Source organism: Hippoglossus hippoglossus, chromosome 16, assembly GCF_009819705.1.
Source record: "Hippoglossus hippoglossus isolate fHipHip1 chromosome 16, fHipHip1.pri, whole genome shotgun sequence".
NCBI lineage: Eukaryota > Metazoa > Chordata > Actinopteri > Pleuronectiformes > Pleuronectidae > Hippoglossus > Hippoglossus hippoglossus.
This window is the reverse complement of record NC_047166.1, coordinates 1746293-1768764: the sequence shown is the minus strand read 5'-3', so window position 1 is coordinate 1768764 and position 22472 is coordinate 1746293. Positions and strand designations below refer to the sequence as shown.

The 22472-nt window shown below is 43.7% G+C and overlaps 1 protein-coding gene across 4 annotated transcripts in view; it reads left to right on the top strand.

The window, feature by feature from the left end:
- The first annotated feature begins 2837 nt into the window (after positions 1-2837).
- The window catches only part of bbs9 (Bardet-Biedl syndrome 9), a 133426-nt gene continuing 113791 nt past the window's right edge, over positions 2838-22472 (top strand). For all 4 annotated transcript variants that reach the window (XM_034611551.1, XM_034611553.1, XM_034611552.1 and 1 more), the window contains exons 1-8: positions 2838-3069; positions 5539-5657; positions 6470-6620; positions 8985-9049; positions 9198-9311; positions 14778-14952; positions 19848-19932; positions 20361-20544. In XM_034611551.1, coding sequence (XP_034467442.1) covers positions 5546-5657; positions 6470-6620; positions 8985-9049; positions 9198-9311; positions 14778-14952; positions 19848-19932; positions 20361-20544 — 886 coding nt within the window. In that variant the 5' untranslated portion in view covers positions 2838-3069; positions 5539-5545. The remainder of the gene's footprint in view (positions 3070-5538; positions 5658-6469; positions 6621-8984; positions 9050-9197; positions 9312-14777; positions 14953-19847; positions 19933-20360; positions 20545-22472) is intronic.

The window sequence follows — 22472 nt, the reverse complement described above, 5'->3', positions numbered from 1 at the left end:
CACACACACACGTGATGGAAGCCTTTATTAAAGCCCCCGAGAATGAACAGTTTTAAAAGTGCACACAGCAGCAGCAGCAGCCCGTCGCTGGTGTGTTCTGTCCGTTTGATTTCTGACGTTTTCCTTCTCAGTCATTAAATCATCTCAGAAAAACCAAAAGTGAGTTTTTAAAAACAAATTCTCCATTTTTCTAATTTGCACATTATCGTTAATATTATTATTCATGGCTTTATTTTTCCTATGGTGATGTTTTTAAACCATAAATCAGGTGCCCACGGATGTACAGTGTTTTTCTTCTACTTTTCCCAGCATGCACCTCCTGTCTGTTTTCTTTACGCTGCAGTGTCATGGGAGAAGTTCAGACAAGAACAAAGGACCTTGGGAACTGTGACTCATGTAAGAATTCGAATGTGTTGCCTGGTGACAGCAGCAGTTCACAGTAATAACCCCCCGACACAGTATTGGTTTAATGAAACAGAGGATTCACGTCACCAGAGGGAACCAGCTGGATGAATTCTGAACCTCCGGTGATCTTGATCTGAACCGGTTCATGCACTGAAACGCAATGTTTACATGAGACTTTTTCAATCTCAGCGTTTTCTCATTTAGATTCATATCAACACACGAGAGGCAGGAATGTATTTAGTCACTGAGAGATTCACGTCATATTTTAAATTTTTAATTCGTGAGCCTCAGTAATCCAGTGTTCTCCTCGTCAGTGTTGCTCCAAGGTTAAAAAAAGGGAATAACTAACTTGACCTCTAGTTGAACTACAAGAGTGAGAAAAGCCCCTTCCTGCAATTTCTTATTTAAAATTAAATTATAGGATATTACAGTCTATCTCTAGGGTTGTTTAAGGCGACATTAGAGGAGACTCACTGTGGCTCTGTTAAACCCTCTGTCATCCTGTGGCTAAAACTCAACCCTACCTCTGAAGTACATTTTTATTTTGTGAGGTTCAAAGCTAAAACGACACTGTCTCACTTTGTCTCATGTTGTGTTGTTGAATGTTCTTTTTTGAGACTTTGTGTTTGTTTTTAAATGTGCTGCTATCACCTGCATGTTGCCTTTTCTTATTGTTAAGTTTATGTCAAAGAATATAAATATAAATATATATATATATATATAAATATATATATACATAAAATGGGAATACTGTCATACTGTATATGTGGGCATCATATGGAAATGTATATTACTTCATTGCATTTGGAGATATTTCCAGTATAGACCGGTGTGTGTGTGTATTTTTATAAGTTTTCTTTTTTTCTTTGAGCGTGTGAACTGAAAATGCAATAAAAAATCATTTTGTGAGCCACGACTGGATCAAACACAAACGGCCTTCGGGGTTCGGTGCTTTTTAAAGGTGCAGTCGATTACATGACGTAGAAACTACACAGGGAACTTTGGAATCAGTGTCGTACAGTCGACGCGCTGCAGCACCACTGATTAGCGACATCATTTACAGTACATGCATCAATGTGAAGAAGAACTTTATCAGGTATTTTATCCAGTAAATCATAAAAAAAACTGACTCTTTCACATCTGGTTATTGAAATGTTTTTGATTTAATTGCATCTCCACTTCATATGACACAAATGTACCATGTATATAAAGCTACCAATGCAAAAACACATGTCCTACGTAAAAATAAACGTATTTAAACTACAGAAACCGAGCAGCTGGAAGTGTTGAATTAAAAATACTTGAATAAACAATAATAACAGAATGTAGAATTTTGAATGTTAAATCTGAGTTTGAAGCCGTCAGATAAATATGATGAATAGAAAGTACAACATTTCGCCAAAACAGTGAAGTAGCAGTACTTTAAAAACCCCAGTATTTATATTTATTTACTTCAACTTGTGTTTTTGGGGGTCACAGACTCTTAAACTGGACGGACGCTGTTATTTATTTCCCATGCGTTACCTTAACTGTCCTGCAGATGACACTGAGTAACAAGGGTGCGAGAGGTACAGGTTTAAATCCCATAACGAGCCCATGGTTATGCTGATTAAATATTTTGATGCATAATATATTAAATTCCTATTGATCATTGAAGAAGATCTGGATGAAAACGTCTGTGGATCATGGATCCTCCTGGAACTGCTTATTAAACTGAACTCTATTCCAGTCGGTGTAAGTCAAAGTTTATTCATTCAGAACATTTCAAACAATCACAGAAGTTCTGAACTCAATAAAAATCATATTAAGATCCTGGATGAGACCTTAACCTTTCCCACCTGGACATCAGAACATATCATGAACTGATTATTGATTATCAGAGAAGTTTCCACAAGCAGATCAAAATCCTGAATGATCACAAAGAGACTAGATGATTGATTCATAGTCTCCTGCTGTTCCTCTTATGATGCTGGAAGGTACAAATCCCACAAACACAGAAAAGAGAAAGACCTTGATGAAAAGAAATGTAAACTACAATAAGATAAGATAAGATAATCCTTTATTATTCCCACAATTGGGAAATATGCAATTTTACAGCAGCAAGAGTCAAAAATAGGAATCTGAGTAATAGTAAGGAAAATGCAAGGAAATATAAAAAATATAGAAAAGTATAAATGGAATAAAAACTAATATATTCAGTGTAAAAAAAGAAAAAAAGAGAATGAATATTGCACAGTTATACCATAATATGTGTGTATTAATATAATGTGTATTTTAAAAATATCTTTGAGTGAACAAACCTCCCTCTTTCTTTGTTATTGTCTTATTTTCTGTCTCTAATAAAGATTTAAAACTCGTGTCGTGTAAAAACTCGATTTCCCGTCGGCCCCCGGTGGCCCCCGGTGTTTCCGGTCCTGCGCACTGGCCCCGGCTTCCCCTCGGAGCGTCAGTGTCATGACAACAGCAGCAGAGAAATGTGATTTGTGTCTGAGGCTCAAACTCTGCGGCCGCTTCTCTGACGTGGAGGAGAGAACCCGCTCCGGGAACCGACCGGGAGCCGACCGGGAGCCGCTCGGTGCTCAGCGGGGAGCCGGAGACCCACCGGAGACACACACCGACCCACACCGACACCTCTGCCCGCCGGAGAGCCGCCCCGGTGCCCAGGTAACTTCCAGCTAGCCGATTAGCTGCTAAGCTAAAGTCCACTCAGCGTGTTACCGTTAGCTCTGAGCTCCATGAGTGTGTGTGTGTGACTGGACTCTGCTTCTGTGTGTGTGTGTGTGTGTGTGTGTGTGTGTGTGTGTGTGTGTGTGTGTGTGTGTGTGTGTGTGTGTGTGTGTGTGTGTGTGTGTGTGTGTGTGTGTGTGTGTGTGTGTGTGTGTGTGACAGTTACACACATGAACACACAGGTGAGTGTCAAAGTCCTGGAGACACAAAGTGCAACACAACTACTTGTTGATCTCTGAGTCTCCTCCTGATCAGAGTCTCAGAGTCTAAACCAACATGGAGCCAGAGTCCAGTTCCTCTCCAGGATCAGCTGGGACTCTTCAGCTGGAGATGACTGCTCCTGTTTCAATGATCTGTTCATGATTATGATAATAATGTTTCAATAATCCAGGTGGAAGCAGCTTGTGCTGCAGGAGCTGCCATGGAAGTGATAACTGTGTGGAACCATAGATAATAGACTCATTCAAACAAACACACAGATTAACAAGGAGGAAGATGGATAGATAGATAGATAGATAGATAGATAAAAGGATAGAAGGATAGATAGAAGGATAGATAGATAGATAAAAGGATAGATGGATAGATAGATAGATAGATAGATAGACGATAGATAGATGGATAGATAGATAGATAGATAGATAGATAAAAGGATAGAAGGATAGATAGAAGGATAGATAGAAGGATAGAGAGATAGATAGATAGATAGATAAAAGGATAGAAGGATAGATAGAAGGATAGATAAAAGGATAGATAGATGGATAGATGGATAGATAGATAGATAGATAAAAGGATAGATGGATAGATGACAGATAGATAGATAGATAGATAGATAGATAGATAGATAAAAGGATAGATGGATAGATGATAGATAGATAGATAGATAGATAGATAGATAAAAGGATAGAAGGATAGATAGAAGGATAGAGAGATAGATAAAAGGATAGATGGATAGATGGATAGATAGATAGATAGATAGATAGATGATAGATAGATAGATAAAAGGATAGAAGGATAGATAGAAGGATAGATAGAAGGATAGAGAGATAGATAGATAGATAGATAAAAGGATAGAAGGATAGATAGAAGGATAGATAAAAGGATAGATAGATAGACAGATGGATAGATGGATAGATAGACAGATAGATAGATATATTAATACCAGTCTCAGATATTCCTGTCTTCCAGCAGCAATGTCGCCGGGACATTCAAAATATAACAATATTACAACATGTTCCACAAAACTATACAAAAAGTAATGGATAAAATCATTAAATCACAATGAATATATATTTACCAACAGGAAGGAGACAAGTTATAAAATAATAAGACACATCAAACCAATAACAATAAATTAAATGTTAAATTTTAAACCAGCTAACCACTCTAATGAAAGGTTTAGTTTTAACCGATGATAGAATTGGAGAAACCTCAGAGTCAGTATCGTATCCCAGTGGCTTGAAGCAACAGAGCTAAAGGCGTCTTCACCAGTTACAGCTCACCTGACCTGGCTGGTTCATATTTCATCACCTGAAATAAATTCATACGTTGAAATATGGGCTATTTGTCAATGTTAGAGTGTTAACGTTAAATGTATTCTTCCCTCATCCATAAATCTTCCTTCCACCAAGTGTCCTGCTCACCTGTGCTGCAGTATTTGCCTGAACCTGCTAACGAACACATGACAGAAATAAATCTCTAAAGCCACTTTAAAGATATATGTTCCAACCTCTAACCAAAAGATTTCTTCTGATTTATACTGATATAAATTATTTGAACACCCGACTTTTGGTGGTAACAGCTCGTACCAGTGAACTGTTTGATGTCACATGACACGTTATTTACATGTGTGCAAGTATCCTGAGTTATACAGGTTTACGATCATATTCACAACATGGTGTTTTATGTGAATTATGAAAAGCCTGGTTTTAACCAATCCTTGTATTCATGAGGATAAACAGCTCCACTTAAAACCAACAAATGTTTTATTTTATTTCAAGTGAATCAATGTTTATCTTTTTGAACAGACCTCCTTTATGAACCTGGCAGTAGAAGGTGTAATATTCCTTTAACAGCGGCTCAGGTCTGTATCTTAGTCCAACGTGGATAGAAAGGAGGGATTCTCTGGTTCTGGATTAGCTGCCTGTTCCACCTGCTCAGCACTTAGCATGAAGAAAAGCTGCTTGCACCCACCCGCCCCCAACTCCTCACCCCCGTCCCCGCTCACACTCAATCCTGGGATCACGTGACCTGCTCTCTAGCTCTGCCATTGGCTGTGTGGTGCACAGAGCATTGAGCGTGGGGGAGGAAATTGAATGAGATATTTTCAATGACACCACAACGTGTGTATGTGACGTTCACAGCAGAAGAACTCTAACCTCTCCTGTGTTTCTCTCTCTGTCCACTCAGAGGCAGCATGTCTCTGTTCAAAGCCCGCGATTGGTGGTCGGCAGCTCTTGGCGAGGGCGAGGAGTTCGACCAGGGATGCCTGTGTGTCGGAGACGTGGACAACAGCGGCAGCGGACATGGTCAGTGTGTAGGGAGGACGTGACACACTAGAGTGCAGGACCTCATCTAAAGTGTGTCACATTCACTTTACTCTAGAGCCGCTCTCTTGCACTGACTGAACTCGCTGAACGCAAATGTCTGAGTCAGTTGCTCCAGACGTTCTCTGGAGTTCTTCCTGCCAGCCCCTGATTCACATGCCCACAGAATGTCCCAGTGAGCCCGTGTGAAAAAGGAAAATCTCCAGAGACATTGGCTGTTGTGTTGATGACATTTCTGACACAGGACAAACACAAATCTGTAAAAGGACACAAACACATCAGGTTGAAAAATGTGAGCCACAGATGAAGTTGTTCACTTGGAAAGATGATGAGATTTTGATGATAAGAACCAACGTCGGTCACAATTCTGTAAACAAAAACACAAACTTTCAGGAGCAGAGTTCATACATCATGTCCTGCTTCCTGCTGCTCTACAGGCTCCGCCCCTCCCCTGAATGTTCCCCACATGTTCCTGTTTGACATATGTATTAAATTAAATGTATTTATTGTTTTAAAAAGTATTTATCTTGTTCGAACGTGCAGAAACCCTGTTAGAGGAAAGAACATAAAACCATACATTGTTCTCTGTGTCAAGATTTCACGTGTTCACCACACCTTCTTTTATGTTGATCTCTTCCATCAGCCTCAGAGTATTTATTTTAACTTTACATTAGTCAAATATGTGTTGATATAAAAAAGAAGAAGTCGTGAGACGTGTGTGCTCATTGAGATCTTCTTCTTTGAGCAGCCGGTGTAATAACCTCATTCTTTCCTCTGTGATTGTAACCTTGCAGACAAACTTGTGGTGGGCAGCTACATGGGAATGCTGCGCATCTTCTTCCCACATGTCAGTAAGTCCAGTGAGGCAGGTGTGGCTGACGCCCAGCTTCTGGAGGTCCAGCTTCAGAACGCCATCATCCAGGTGGAAGTGGGCAAGTTCGTCTCGTGAGTAGATCTGAAACGAGCCGGGGCCGGGGATGCCACGGGGTTAGACAGGATGTGTACTTCACCCATGCAGTGGATTGTGGGTCATTTTCTGAACATATGAGCTGTTGCATTTGACACCATGACTAACAGGACACAGTTTATGATCTAAGTTTTAGTTTTATTCTGGTTTGTAGTAGATGTCCAATGGATTTGGAATCTTTCTACCTTTACTAAGCAGGTTAGGTTTTCATTGCACATCCATTTCCAGTGGAGCTCTAACGTCGACACTAATGAAACCATCGGTTCTATTATTAGGTTCCGTGTTGCGGTGGCACTCCTGATAAATCAATCATCTCAGATCTTTGCTCTAACACCAGGATCACTGATGCAGTTGCTAATCTCTCTGCCCCCATTGGCTGCCTTCCTGCGTGCGGGGCCTCACCTGTGTCCGTGATTTGTCGGCCCAATTAGCATTAGCCTAATGTCTTTTGCATGGGAGCAAACTTAAATCACCGTCGCATGAATTGAGGTTTGTTGTATCAAGAAGGTCAGAGGTCATCGTTGGAGAGGAGGAATTAAACCCGTGAGCTTTAGATTACAGAGCAGCTTCACCGGCCACCCTGACGACCATATCTCTGTTTCACATGTGAGCCGCTGCCCAGGAATTAATCACAGGTCTCTCTGAAACTCTATGTCATGACCTTCTGTGAGTTATAAGTATTCACATAATAACTTATAATAGAGCCTTACTTTAAGCTGCCAGGCAGAAACACCCATTCATAACTCATCACACCGCTTTTTTCATTCATAGAAAAACCCTCCCTGCTGCAACCTACCACCACATTAACATGTCTTTTTTCTTCTGCCGTGCATGCGAGCCCAAAACCGCCACGTCGGGAGTTTCTCTCCCGCCTGGTGATTTATCGTGATCCATCAGCCACCCGGCGGTCCAAACATAGTTCTGCTCATAATATCAGGCTAACCGCTGAGTTGCTAGCATAGCTGTCAGAACCCAAGGGCCCTGTGCTGCGTTGTTGCTGCACTGCATAATTGGATCTGAAGAGCGGACCCCTCCAAGTCGAGGTCAAGTGAAATGTGCAAATTCCTCCAGTAAAAACAACTTGTTTTGCAGCAAAGATGATTCAGTGACCCCCTCGCAGCCAAAAGTATTTCAAAGTGGGGAAGACGAAGGACAGCGGGAGGAAGAGGAATGATGTGGGGACAGCGACCGGCTCCTAGGACAGATTATTTAGTGGAGAATTTTATTCATCTTGCAGTATAATTAGCTTCGCACGAGAGGAAACACACTGAACCCTGTGCCCTGAAAGTTTAAACCGTCGATACTGATAGTAATCATAATAAATATCAAATCCCATTTTACAAAGTGAACATTGAAGAAACCAAACTGCAGAACTTTAAATCAGTAAAACAGTAAATCCTGATTCCGAAGCTGTCTAACAAGCACAGTTATTATTATTCTTCTGTCATACACAGTTATACAAACACACCTTGAATGGGTAATTGAACCTCTAACCCTGGTGGTGGCGCTGTTTTCCTTTTAGCCATTGATCCCACAACTGTACCTCTCATCCCCCCCCCCCCCCCCCCACCCCGCTGCTGGACAGGAACCTCCCGGAAAGTGAGCTTTCTGGGAAAAGCTCTGGTGGTTTGCCTCCCATATCATCACGCTGGGAGCAGAACCCAACTAAATCAGTCCGTTCGGAAGACGTCGTGTTCGGTTACCTGCGGTTTTCAGCTCAGCATTTTTCAGAGGGTGGTGGAGCATTTGGAATCCGGCCTGGATGTAGAGGCATGTTGTAAATACTGTCAGGGCAGGCGAGGTGGGCAGATGGTGAAAGGTTTTGTTTCAGCACAGACTTGAGTGGTGTTGTTTTGTTGTTTTTTGTCTTCTCTCAACAAACATTACACCAGCGGTCGTAGGATTGTAAGACGGCATCTGCTCCGAGTCCAGGAAAGTGGACATGTGCCTCCTCTGTGGGTTCGTGGTGAAGTAAATAAGTGAAAATCTGGGATCAGCATCACTGAGACCGTCATTTACACCTCAGCCAAAACCAACGTCAAAACAATCCAGCAGCTGTTCCAGCACCAGTTAAAATACAACCGAGCTGAAAACACGAGTTCTCCAACATGTCCGGGATTTATCTCACGACTAGTTGGTTATGTTTTCTGTCGTTTGATTGTTTGATTGTTTTTCAGCAAGATTACACAAAAACAACTGAACAGAGTTTTAATTAAACTTGGTGGACGTCTGGTCAATCTTGTGCAGATTTGATTAAGTGGGATTTATTCTGCATTTTACTGGCCCACACCTCTATTGTTGGTGGTGATGCTTCTGATGTGACCTTCCTGTGACCTGATCAGGTGTTCGGAGCTTCTTCACCTGGCTGTTCTCCACCCCAGGAAGCTGTCCGTCTACTCTGTGTCAGGTACAACGCACACAGGAGCAGCTTGATGCTGTTTGCCCTTTTGTTTCTGTAACTCCCCACAGTTAGTGTGTTGTGTGATTCTGTTTCACTTTGTGTGTGTGTGTGTGTGTGTGTGTGTGTGTGTGTGTGTGTGTGTGTGTGTGATCAGGCACCGCAGGGAACGTGGAGCACGGTGACCAGTACCAGTTGAAGCTGGTTTATGAACACAACCTGAAGAGAACGGCCTGCAACATGACTTACGGCGCCTTCGGAGGAGTTACAGGTGTGTTGAGCTCCTTGTTACCTGATCACTGCACCAGAATACAGACACACAACTGAGCACCAGGGATCATTAACACCCCGTGGCTTTCAACACGTGGATCGTTAGCTGTTCGAATTAGTTGAAGTCGGACTTTAAAAGCTCACTATTCAGATGTTTTCCGCTCGTCGCCAACCCCCCCGTTGAAGCCTTCGTTGCCTGGAGAGGGAAGAGGACGCATTTGTCGTCCACATTTGAAGGAGCGTTTGAAATATGATCATAGAATTTAGAACCAGGGTTAAAGTGAGAGTCAGGTGTGGCTTCAGTTTCATTGTGATGTTTTAAATTCGGGGGTTAAGGAAGGCCTTCTGTCAGTGAGGGTCCTCACAAGCATAGAGGTGTGTGTGTGTGTGTGTGTGTGTGTGTGTGTGTGTGTGTGTGTGTGTGTGTGTGTGTGTGTGTGTGTGTGTGTGTGTGTGTGTGTGTGTGTGTGTGTGTGTGTGTGTGTGTGTGTGTGTGTGAGTGTGAGAACATCTGTGCACATGTCTTGGCAGAGGTGGTAATTGGCTGCACTGCACAAATACATAAAACTATAAATGTCTGTAAAAGGAGCAGAGGATGGAAAAGGGAGAGCGAGAGGTCATACAGCTTCTCTCTCTCGCTCTCTCTCTCTCGCTCGCTCGCTCGTCAGTTGGGCTTTCGGAAAAACCAAGCAGGGGAAAGCCCTTGAGTCGTCAGCGTCCAAGAAAAACACACACACACACAGACACACACACACACACACACACACACACACACACACACACACACACACACACACACACTGACAGACACACACGGGGAACCCCCTTTAACGCAGAGAACATGGCATTTCCAAATGAAGGGTGAATTGTCAAGGTGTGTGTGTGTGTGTGTGTGTTTGATTGATAGATAGAACAGTGTGGACTCAGTAAAACCAATACCCTTGTCTGTTATGAGTGCACAGTGTGTGTGTCCATGAACCTGTAAGTGTGTGTGTTTCCACGTGCTGTTCCCTGCTAATACCGTACTGTTCAGTGGAAACAGGTCAACTCTCTCTCACACACACACACACACACACACACACACACACACACACACACACACACACACCTATAATAAACAGACAGACACACACACTTACAGGTTTGACATAATTGACATAAATTAATGCAAATGTCAGTGACTCACATTATAACCACCCACACTTCACTCAAGTATCCTGTGGCCTCTCCTCTCCTCCCTCTCCTCTCCCCTCCCCTCCTCTCCTCTCCTCTCCTCTCCTCTCCTCTCCTCTCCTCCCTCTCCCTCGCCTCTCCTCTCTTCTCTCCTCTCCTCTCCTCTCCTCCCTCTCCTCACCTCTCCTCCCCTCCTCTCCTCTCCTCTCCTCTCCTCTCCTCTCCTCTCCTCTCCCCTCCTCTCCTCTCCTCTCCCCTCCTCTCCCCTCCTCTCCTCTCCTCTCCTCTCCTCATCCCTCCTCTCCTCTCCTCTCCTCTCCTCCTGCTCCCTCCTACTATCACCACTAGATGGTAGTGCCGGCCCTTGAATCTTGTTCACCACATGAAGGATCCAGTGTGGAAAGTCCCATTTATCCAGCAGGGTCCTCTCATCACCAGGAGGTTCAGGGTTCAGATACAGTCCAGCCTCTCTGGGTCTGGTCAAGGTTCAGTGTCTTGCTCCAGGGCACTTCAGCAGTATAAATTGCCTTGTAAACTGCACATAAGATTATTTCAAACTCTTCAAACTCACATTTTATTTTCTCAAGACCAGGATTAAAATGCAGCTTTACACTTAACTGAGGTAAATCACTGGTAGAAAGAGAAAATTAAAAACAGCTGCAACTAGAAAAACTGTAAAATATATGTCAATAGACTAAATTATTGCAAAATGTAAAGAAACACTCTTGTTGATACAGAAGTTGTTTTAGTCGTCTGGCCAGTTTTAAACATATAATATGTATGAATTCTTCATTAAAATGTCCAAAAACAAATCTTTATATATGTTGTTGACTTGTGTACATTATCCAAAAGGTCTCCAAAAAAGTCTGAGGGTAATAGGACGTTTAATTTTTGTAGCTTTTAAATTGCATCATATGTGTTTTACCGCTGCTTCACGGCGTCATAGATCTTTTGTTTTTGTTTTCATTGAAAGACCCCGAGTTAAATACGTAGTATAATGAGTACGTTTAAATTCAGATTAGTTGTTTGGGATCATCCCAGCGCGTCTCAGTCTGGGAGGCTGTTTCACACACTCTTCACAAAATTGAGCTGATCTCGTGGTTCATTGCCTGCAGCAGACACACACACACACACACACACACACACACACACACACACACACACACTTGCACACACGTAATGGTTTGCAGACACACAATATGCAAAAGCATTTATTTACAGAAATATATTCATCCACAAAGAAACACATGCTCACACACTGGAGGGTTATTTTTCTGTTGGTTTACCGAGTACAGTGACGGTCACAGCTCTGAGGCCAAACCAGCTGAATGTCCGAATATGTATTTCTGTGTGTTTGTGTGTGTGTTTGTGTGTGTGCGTTTGTTCAGCGGACAGTGTGTGACCGCACTCTGCTCTCCAATGTTCAAAGTGTGTATCTGGATTCGGAAAGCCTTGAGTGTGTATGTGGGAGTGTGTGTGTGTGTGGGAGTGTTTTTGCAAGTTGTGTCTGCTCGTACACGTGTGTGTGTGTGTGTGTGTGTGTGTGTGTGTGTGTGTGTGTGTGTGTGTGTGTGTGTGTGTGTGTGTGTGTGTGTGTGTGTGTGTGTGTGTGTGTGTGTGTGTGTGTGTGTGTGTGTGTGTGTGTGTGTGGTTCTATAATAGCAGCCATTTAGCAGTGCTGTAGGCGCTGTAATAGCAGCTCTGTACTAATACAGCTCTAATAGCTGGGCTGCCTTCGGGGTTTGGGTCACATTCAGGCCACACACACACACACACACACACACACACACACACACACACACACACACACACACACACACACACACACACACACACACACACACACACACACACACACACGGACCTCTGGTCAGATATAGATATACTTACACTCATGCACACACTCCCTCACATGTACCTCCACTCTCTCTCTCACACTCCCTCACCCACACACTGAGGCGAGGCCCTTCCCACTGCAGCGAGCGGCCAGCCTCTGTGCTTTGTTGGCCGCTCGTGTGTGCTTGTTCAACATGTCTTATTAATGACGCTAATACAGGCCTGTTTCCTCCGCTGTTCATGAGCGTCGGTGCTCTCATACTGGGCTCTTTGACACATTATACCTGGGCGTGGGTGTGTGTGGAATTACACGTGCACAGTTGCTATTATGGCGCAGCCTGGCTTTAATTTTCGGCGTGTAGCACTTCTCTTGTTACTGATGATACAGCGCCGTGTCAGGCCGTCTGAGTGCGTGTTGTTTTGACCCGCGCTCGGGTCTTTTAAGGTGGGAAACGACCACCAGACACCTGACAAATCCACAAAATTGTTTATCTGGGAGGAGGGTCCACTCCTGAGGTGTCCCGCTGTTTGCACAGTCCTTCACTTTCTGAAGGAGAGCAACTGGTGAAACTGAATTTGGCCTTAATGCCCCTGTGCTCAGTTTGGATTTGCCGTTCGTGGTTCATGGCCACATCATGATCGTTTCCTTTAGAGAAGTGGGCTTGTTGTAGTTACAGGGAAAATAGGGATCAGACTAAAGACTTTATACATGTTGAATTGTAAACTTACCTGTAGACATATTAAAAATTGTTGTAATGACTTAAAGGAAACACTTTCCCACAGTTAAGCGCATAATTGGAGTTATTAGAGTAACAACTTGTTTTAATCTGTATTCTATCTATAAAATTACTTGGCTCTTTCCAGCAAAGTTGTTACGAAACCCAAGAATCAACTTGTGCCATGAGAAACCCACAACGCTCACCTTCTCCATGACAACACAGAATAATTATACCTCTTCTGTATATGTATGTTTCTGCAAACGCTTCATAGCCCACGGTAACATTAACAGCTTTTTACTGACCAGTCGAGCAGAAACATTGTGATTTCAACATACAACTGGACTAGCTTCAGCCCAGCTGACCTGTAATGTCACGTTAGCATCTGCCCTGACGGCACATGGCCATCACCAAAGACTCATTAAGGACCAATTACTGTTTATGGCCACGTAAATCAGCTGAGAGTAATTTAATGAAGTCTGTAATGTGTGGCAGCAGAAACTCATAACTGGAGACAATTCATTTGAGTTAATGAAACACATTGTACCTGGTACAGTTGGACAGAAATACACACTGAGCATGAGAGTAAATCCATCCCTGTGAGGACACACACACACACACACACACACACACACACACACACACACACACACACACACACACACACACACACACACACACACACACACCGACATTCAGATGATGCAACAGCTGCTGTTGGCTCATTATCAAACATTGTGTTACACACACCTGCACTCACGGGGTGTCGTGTGTGGTGTGAGAGACGTTGTCCTTGAGTGTGTTAATGGCCACCCTGAACTCCGCTCATCACTCAAACACACACACTTGTTTACACAGGATAGGTGTGTAGGAGAGTGCGGCTTTTTCTTTCTAAATCCTCGGTGATGGATGTTGAGTGTGTGTGTGTGTGTGTGTGTGTGTGTTGCGCTGTAGGTGGCTGTCTCCCTGACCTCTAGTTGATGGCAGTGTGACTTTTAATAGCACATTGAGACCTAATTATAGTTCTCTGGTCGCACAGCCCCACTGCTTTATGGCCTCATGTGTGTTTCCGTGCGTTGGGGCTTAGTATGCCCTAAATCAGGCCTTTCCTAACAAACACACACATGGTTGCACACTTACACCCGGAGCCAGGTGTGTGTGTGGAGGTGTTAATGGAGATATCAGATTCAGCCAGAGGGAGAAACGCACCTCGCAGCACAACACGACTTCACGACTGAAATGAAACAGAAGCCATGGATGTCATTCAGGATCGCTGGTACCTGTGTTTAAAAAAACCAACACAGAAAACAGTGTAAAACTGCAGAGTCACGGCTCTCGTAAAGCAAAAAGTGTAACACAAATATCTCAGTGCTTTCTTGGCCAGCTGCTTATACACATCTGAACCGTGTGTCCAAATTAAATTGCGTTTGCTGCCTAAACAAACCAAACTTTATGGACTTCAGCTGGAGTTATTGAATTTGTCTTGTATACACTCTCCCAGAAAGAAAGCTGAGGAATGTAGGTAAAGCGAAGTTTAAATAAAACCTCCGTCCCGTTTGCTTTAAGGTTATTTGCTCTGACATCTGACCTGTTTATACAGTACCTGACTGGAATCATGGGGCTGAAGGCCTGTTGTCAGAGAGAGGATGACACATGAAGCATTGTTGAGCAGCAGCAAGTGACCGACCGGTGATATAAGATTATCTAAAGGTTGAAGATGTCCTCTGTCCTCCTCTCGTCAGGGCACCACTCCCTGTGCATCCAGTCGATGGACGGGATGCTGATGTTCTTCGAGCAGGACAGTTACTCCTTCGGCAGATTCCTCCCTGGCTTCTTGCTGCCCGGTCCTCTGGTCTACAACAGCAGGACAGACGGCTTCCTGACCGTGTCCTCCGCACGCCAGCTGGAAAGCTACAAGTAAGTTTGAATGCACCCACGGTTTAGTGCGTATGTCCCATTCTTGTGAACACGATATCTCAAGAACACCCTGAGGGAATTTCTTCACATTTGGTACAAACCTTCATTCGGACTCACTGAAGAACTGATGAGATTTTGGTGGTCGACGTTCAAAGTTAACCCCCCCCCCCCCCACACATCTTCTGCCTTGTGATATCTCAGGCTCCAGGGAATCCTTTCAAATTGGGTACAAATGTTGACTTGGACTCGAGGATAACCTGATTTAGAATGTGCAGTTAAAACGTCATGTTCATCGTGACCCCACAAAACCCTTTTTATGTCTTGTGAGTGCATTATCTGAAGAACGCCTCGAGGGAATCCTTTCAAACATCGCACAAACGTTCACTTAGACTCGCGGATTAACTGATTAGATCTTGGTTTATCTAAGGTCAAGGTCGCGGTGCCTCTTTTTTCTTTTTTTTTTGCCTCTTGAACATCACATCTCAAGTCTGTCTCGAGGGGGCTTCTTCACATTTTGACCGGTTTAAACTGATTCGATCTCAGTGGTCAAAGGTCACAAAGATCACAGCGACCTCGTGTGAGTCCGGAAAAGAAAATCGTTGTGGATTGAAACTGCACCGGTTGACAGAGGCGTACAATTTCCGGGGCGATAATTCTAGTTCTCGCTCTAGTCGCCCGAATACGTACACTTCACTTTGCAAATGCTAATCCATTGGCTGCAGCAGCTTTGAAGCTATTTGGGGTTATCTCATGTTGTTCACTGTCTTTATGATCAGCTGGTCGTGGTTACCGAGCAGCGCTGACTAAAGCTTCAACATCTTAAAGGCATCTGCTCTCGCTCTGTCCCTCGTCTGAATGGACCAGAACAGACACACACATGCACGCTGCTTTTGATCGGAAAGTACCTCACTTTAATTTAAGCTCACGCACACTTCCCCAGTTCCCCCCCGGCTGAGGCATGGCAAGCTTTTAGAAGTCTCACAGTCTGCGTGGGTGTACAGTGTGTGTGTGTGTGTGTAGCTTTCTCTCACAGCTGTTTGTTATCTGTGTGCCACCCCCCCCCAACCAGTATCAAGAGATTCTCCAGACGAGATATCACCGTGGAAACGCTGACTTCACACTCAAACACGCCCCTGCAGAGCTCACACTGTAGTAAATTACACGGAGCTCAGCGGACACAGAGCACCTGCACATACACAACAACGCTTTGGGCTGAGCTTAGGCTGTTTATAAAGATGGACGACATGGCAGCTCCTTACACGTCTTGATCGCCCCCTGCTGGCTGGCTGCAGTACACAGCCGTTTTCATGCATGATCGTGAGAAACACATATGATCCCGCTGTGTTCTCTCGTGGGCTCACTCCAGACATTTTCCAGATATTTCACTTGGGTGCTCTCTGGAGAAGGACATTTACGTTCTCACACGCAGCCCATCTCATGTCTGTAAGCAGCACAAGTCATGAACCCCGTCTTCTACATGCAAGTGGATGGGACATGGATCAAAATACAGAAGATCGAAGTCCATAAATAAATGTATGACGCCATCGGCACAAAATGGCAGCGTTCGTATCCGGGATATTTTGGCTTCATTTCTGAATAGTTGGAAGAAGTGGAGATACGTCGTCCATCGTTATATGTTCATTCTATGGTGTTCAGAAATTATCTCATTACAAAAAAAGACCCAATATTATGGCTAATCAGATTCACGTCTTCAAAAGCTCTTGTGCAGAGAAACTCTTAATTCCCCCGGCCGCTGGTGAGCTGTGGCCTCCAGGCTGTTACATCTCACATGACGGGTGAGGGCTTCACTGACTGTTATACATTTAATATCAGATGACTGGTCAAACTGTTCTGCCTCCCTCAGTTTATTTAGCTTGTTGGACCTTCTCCTGCCCTGATGAATGAGAGCTTGATTTCATCCGCTGTGTGTGTGTCTGTGTGTGTGTGTGTGTGTTGGCGTCAGCTTTGAGATTTTTAGTTTGTGTTTATCCATTGGACACTGGGAGGGTATATGCATGTAGTGTGTGTTTGTATAATTTGTGTAAGTGTGTGTGTGTACGCTCTGTATATGTTTGTGTGATGTATGCGCTGAAGGTAAACGAGTGTATTTGTTTGTCGACCTCTTCAGAGGGATCGACTTTCATATAAATCAGACGAACGTTTCCTCAACCTCAGTGTCCTAAACTCTGCTTGATGACTGATATGGCCTGCACACACACACACACACACACACACACACACACACACACACACACACACACACACACACACACACACACACACACACACACACACACACACACACACACACACACACACACACACACTGGTCCTACCTCTGCCCATGTGTGAGAGAGCACAGCATAACACTGAAATTACATTAAAATGCCAAAGAAAGAAAATGTTCCCAAAAGTGCAGTATGTTACGGCTGTGTGTGTGTGTGTGTGTGTGTGTGTGTGTGTGTGTGTGTGTGTGTGTGTGTGTGTGTGTGTGTGTGTGTGTGTGTGTGTGTGTGTGTGTGTGTGTGTGTGTGTGTGTGTGTGTGTGTGTGTGTTGTTCTGCCTCCTAATACATTAGTCATGTAGGTGGATAATCATATATCATATTGGTGGTTTATGAGTTTTCTCTTTTATACACAGGGCTTTGTGCAATTCTTTAAACCATCTTCCATAACACTTACATTTACACACGCGCACACACACACACACACACACACACACACACACACACACACACACACACACACACACACACACTGCTGCACATGCATGTACAGTTTTTAATTCACTCTCCTTACCCCCAAACCCATCATTAGTAAAACATCTAAGCGAGGGGTGGAATAGAAAAACCCGAACATTGTGAAAGAATAGTTATTTTATGGTGTTGTTTTAGTATTATTAGTCTGAATTTAATCCACTCATCCATCCAGGAGTTGGCCTGTCCATCGGTTCAGTGCCTGCTCTGAAAGCTCAGAAGCTCTGACACGTTTAATATATTTTTCAGTCCGTTTTTCTTGCCCAGGAAACGGTCACGGTGCGATGAAAAGGTTTCTTTACTGGCGGTCATCCATAGAGCCGCCCGTTAGTCTGCCAGCCGGTTCTCACCGAGGCTCGGAGCTACTGTACAGATGAGTTCAAAACTGTAAATCTTGTGTTGTAATGCAAAAATTCAAAGTTTAGAACGTTTCCATTTTCTGTTTCATACTCAATGTTCAGGGGAATTAGCGTCACTTTTAAATCTGGTCCTTCTGCAATTTCTTCTTTTACAGAAAAAGTAATTAATTAGAAAATAGAAGAGATTTTATTCACGTCATATTATGACTCATCTCAATTACAACTTTTTTCCATTCCGAGTCTGAGTCTGTGCAGCCGGGATCGTGGTATGGAGCCGACTCTCGACCAATCATGAGCCAGTCTCAGCTGTCAATCGTGACCTTTTACCCCGTTTCTATATCATCAGATAACTTCTTAAAGCCAAACTTATCAGACACATGAACACTTGAACAAACATCGGTGTGATAAGAACGAGCCAAAATGATTGTTTGAGAAAACAGAAAACAAGCACACATGCTCACATGCTGATGTTTTCGTGACATATTTTGAACGTTAAGCATCTAAATTTAGTGCGTTGGCATGATAACACTTATTAATACGTGTTAAATACAAATTAGAACTGAGGCTGGTGGGAATTCTGCAGGTATTTGCGTTTAAACTTCCTGCAGAATTAAAAGTATTACAGGCAGGAATTACAGGTGGAAACACGAGTCTGTAAGCGGCAGCCATATTGGATTACGGGCCTTAGGGTTTAAGGTACATTTCAGACACGACAGGTTTGATTAACGGCAGGTTTCTGGTCCAAATGTGCATTGGTACGTGTAAAAAAAAACTGTGAGCGGATAAATCAGAGGTTATTTGGTGTTTGGTCTGCGGTTCCGAGTCGGGCTTGGTTGGGTCGGGAGTTCTCCGTTCATCCAGGTGTTAGAGCTGAAGGATAGATTCCCGCCAAGCTGCTTCCTCTGCCAGCTGCTTACTGGAAAACTCCTGATGCTGAAGATGCCAAAATCAACCGACCACAGATCAGTCCGACCACTTTATCCTTAGCAATTTGCCGACTGCTCACTGATTAAAACTGATAGACCACAGTTTTGGGGGAACGGCGGGCCTCCTGGCGTGTTGACTGACCTGACAGAAGCTGTAAAGGAGAATATAAGACTCTAGTCACGGATTTATTTAATAACCAACATTTCACAGTGTTCAACTTTACTTAAACGCAAACGAATGAGGCGCAGGAGGATTTCTGCCCCGGCCTCGCAGAGGAAGTTTCTCAGGAGAGTTACGGATGTTGCTCTGGTCTTGGGCTGGTGGTTAAAGAAGCAAAACTTGTAACCAGAGACTCACTAATGTGAGTTTTTTTGACTGGCTGTGGAATATGTGATGGGAACACTTCAATGAGAAACACCCTCTACGCAGTGCAAGGTGTTCTTGAGCAAGGCGTTTCACTTCCAGCTGTGCCAGGAGGTAACACTGACCAACTGAGTTAAATGTGATGTAATCAGTTACGTACATTTTCCTGTCTTAGAGGTCACAGTCAGTAGCGCCTGAACTCGGGCGTCCTCTCCTCCATGTTGCATGTAGAAGTTCACATGTCTGGAATTCAAGACTATAAAAGGTAAACTGTAAATAAAGATGGTCTCCACTCGGATATGGCCACTGACACATCTTGTGCTGGAGACATCATTTGAAGCCAGAGTCTGTGCAGTAGTGAACGTGGGGCGGAGCCTCGGCTGTCAAATATGACGTCTAAACTTTGATTTTTTTCTAAAAGCATTTCGATTGTAATCCACAGACATGCTTCAGTTTGTGTAAACACGTGTTTGTGTTTGTTTCCCTCTCAGGTACGAGACTCTGGCCGTGGCCACAGAGGCGGAGAGTCGACAGGATCCTGACCAGCCCGTCAAGACTGGAGGCAAGCGGCTGACAGTGAGTCGTAAACACAGCACCTGCCAGAGATACTCTCAAAACGTACTATCAAAGTTACACATTAATGTTCTTTCATACGTGGATCAAACCAACTGGAAGATTCCCTGTCGTCCTCACAGCAGCATTTTAATGCTATGACCACATAACTTTTTAAAAGTCCAGTTCATCAGATCAACGCCTTGAACAAAACCTTCCCCACATTAGAACAAAAGCATTAGAACCATAAATCCCAGGGTTCACAGACATATTGTCCATGTTCACAGAGCTTACCTGCATTTCTACAGATTTATGAAGTGTTTTGACTACGTTAACATTTTATAAAGAGTGTACAGACATTTGAAATGGTCTTTTGAAATGAGAAAAAATGAGGGCAGTGTGGTGTAACAGTGGTGTTAATGTGTGTGTGTGTGTGTGTGTGTGTCTACCAGCCTGACTGGACGTTTGTCCTGGGAGAACAGGCCCTCGACCTCTCTGTGCCCTCCTTCTCCCACTCCTCTTCATCGATCTTCGTCCTGGGTGAGAGGAACCTCTACTGTCTCCGAGACAACGGCCAGATTCGCTTCATGAAGAAGCTGGAGTTCAGCTCCAGCTGCTTCCTCCCCTACGCCTCAGGTAAACCACGACCCTTCTAGCACAGGGTTGACATAGTGCACCAGCTGACTGTATTTAATGTGTGATTTGACTTTCTCGATTGTTTAGCTGCGGTTTATGACCTGTACTGCAGCCGGCCACCAGGGCACGATCGAGACACTTTGGCTTCACTTTTTGGAGCTGCAGCATTTTGTAGTTTTAACAGGAAAGGCCATAGGTTGAAATTTAAAATAGAAACGGGCCAGAACAGTTGTTGATGTTCCTGAAGGAACGTGGACACGTGATGTCTTTCTGAGAACTGAGAGCTGTGTTGTGCGCGGCCTAGCGTCAGATTTAGCCAGTGCAGCAGTGGTGAAGCTCAGATGTGTTCCCCCTGGTTTAAAGTGCAGGGCAGCAACACAAACCTCACCATGCATCAGTGCACCTGCCACAACCAAACGCCTCAGAGCAAGTGAACAAATACACAAAAACAAAGCGTCCTGTGCGGAGGCCCGGTGCCACATGAGCGGCGCTCCAGGAAGCCGCCTTTGGCAGAACATGATGGAACAACTGCAGCAGCCCTGCTACATGCATTAAAACACAAGTGAGCAGACTACTGAACAATCTGTAGTGCATAAACACATGGTGCAAGATGAATGAAAAACCTCATAAAGGCAGACATTTTAATGTGCATGACAGAATTGAGATATACAAAGCTGTGGGCCTCCTTGGGTTTTCTAAGAAATGAAAGGATTCAATGTCACTCTATGGTGTACACTTAAAAAAAATACCCAAAATTCCAGAACCCTTAAAGAATATCCCAGATTCACATGCTGCCATCTTGCACATTGGGAGCCTGTGTGGGAGCGATTGGGGGGGGTGGGGGGGGGGTGGAGCTGCGGCATCGAGGTCGCACAGATGCAGACCAATCACGAGTCAGTTTCAGCTGCCAATCACTGTGTCACCCCATTTTATATCTGGAATAAGTACAAGTAATTAAAACTTGTTTGGTCCATGTCCCATTTGCTAACATGGAATCAAATTCTTCTTCTGTTTCTGTTTCTTCTTCTTCTTCTGCTTTTTCTGTTTCTTCTTCATCATCTTCATTTTCTGTCTCTTCTTCTCCCTCTTCTTCGTATTCTCCCTACCATCTTCTTTTTCGACTTCTTCTTCTTCTTCTTCTTCTTCTTCTTCTTCTTCTTTTTCTTCTTCCTCCTCCTCCTCCAGTGACATCATGGTGGGTTAACAATTGGTTTCTCATCCTATTTGTTATCGTACAGCGGCTGAAAACCCACACCGCCCTGGAAACCACATTTAAATTAGCTAGAATTAGATCTTTTCTGCACCGACGCCTACCAGGGTTGTTTCAGCTGGTCTGGGTGATGTAGTGGTTTCATACACAACTGACATGACTCAGAGATTTTCTTATATGTTCTCTTAAAACCTGTCTGGATCCTAAAATCTGTTTTATCATCTCTGTTTGAAAAGTTTTATTTCTCTTTTATTAACACGTGTTTCTGATTAATCCTTGGACAAGAGAACTGAAATGCTTCAACATAATCTCAATCTGTGTTTCTGTTCATTTAATTTACACTGACATCCAGAGACAAAAGCTTTATTGTTCCATCTTTGAAACTAACATATAAAATGTTATTACCGAGATACAGCTGCACGTTAAAGCAGAATGAAAACTCTCGGCATAAACTTATTGAACGTGAAGCAATAAACAATCTTTTTATGAGCGTTTTTTAACTACAAAAAATGTTTCTGTCTGTTTCGGTTTATGCAGCAATGAACCGTAGAAGCATTTCTGTTGAGAGTGTTGCACTTGATCTGAAATACACCAGAGAGCTGACAAATGGAAAGAGAAAACAGGATGTGAGGAGAGTAAAAAATAGACTGGAGGCAGGATCCAGAAGGGAGGATTGATGGAGAGATCTCGAAAACAGCCGGGAGCGTTCTACCAATAT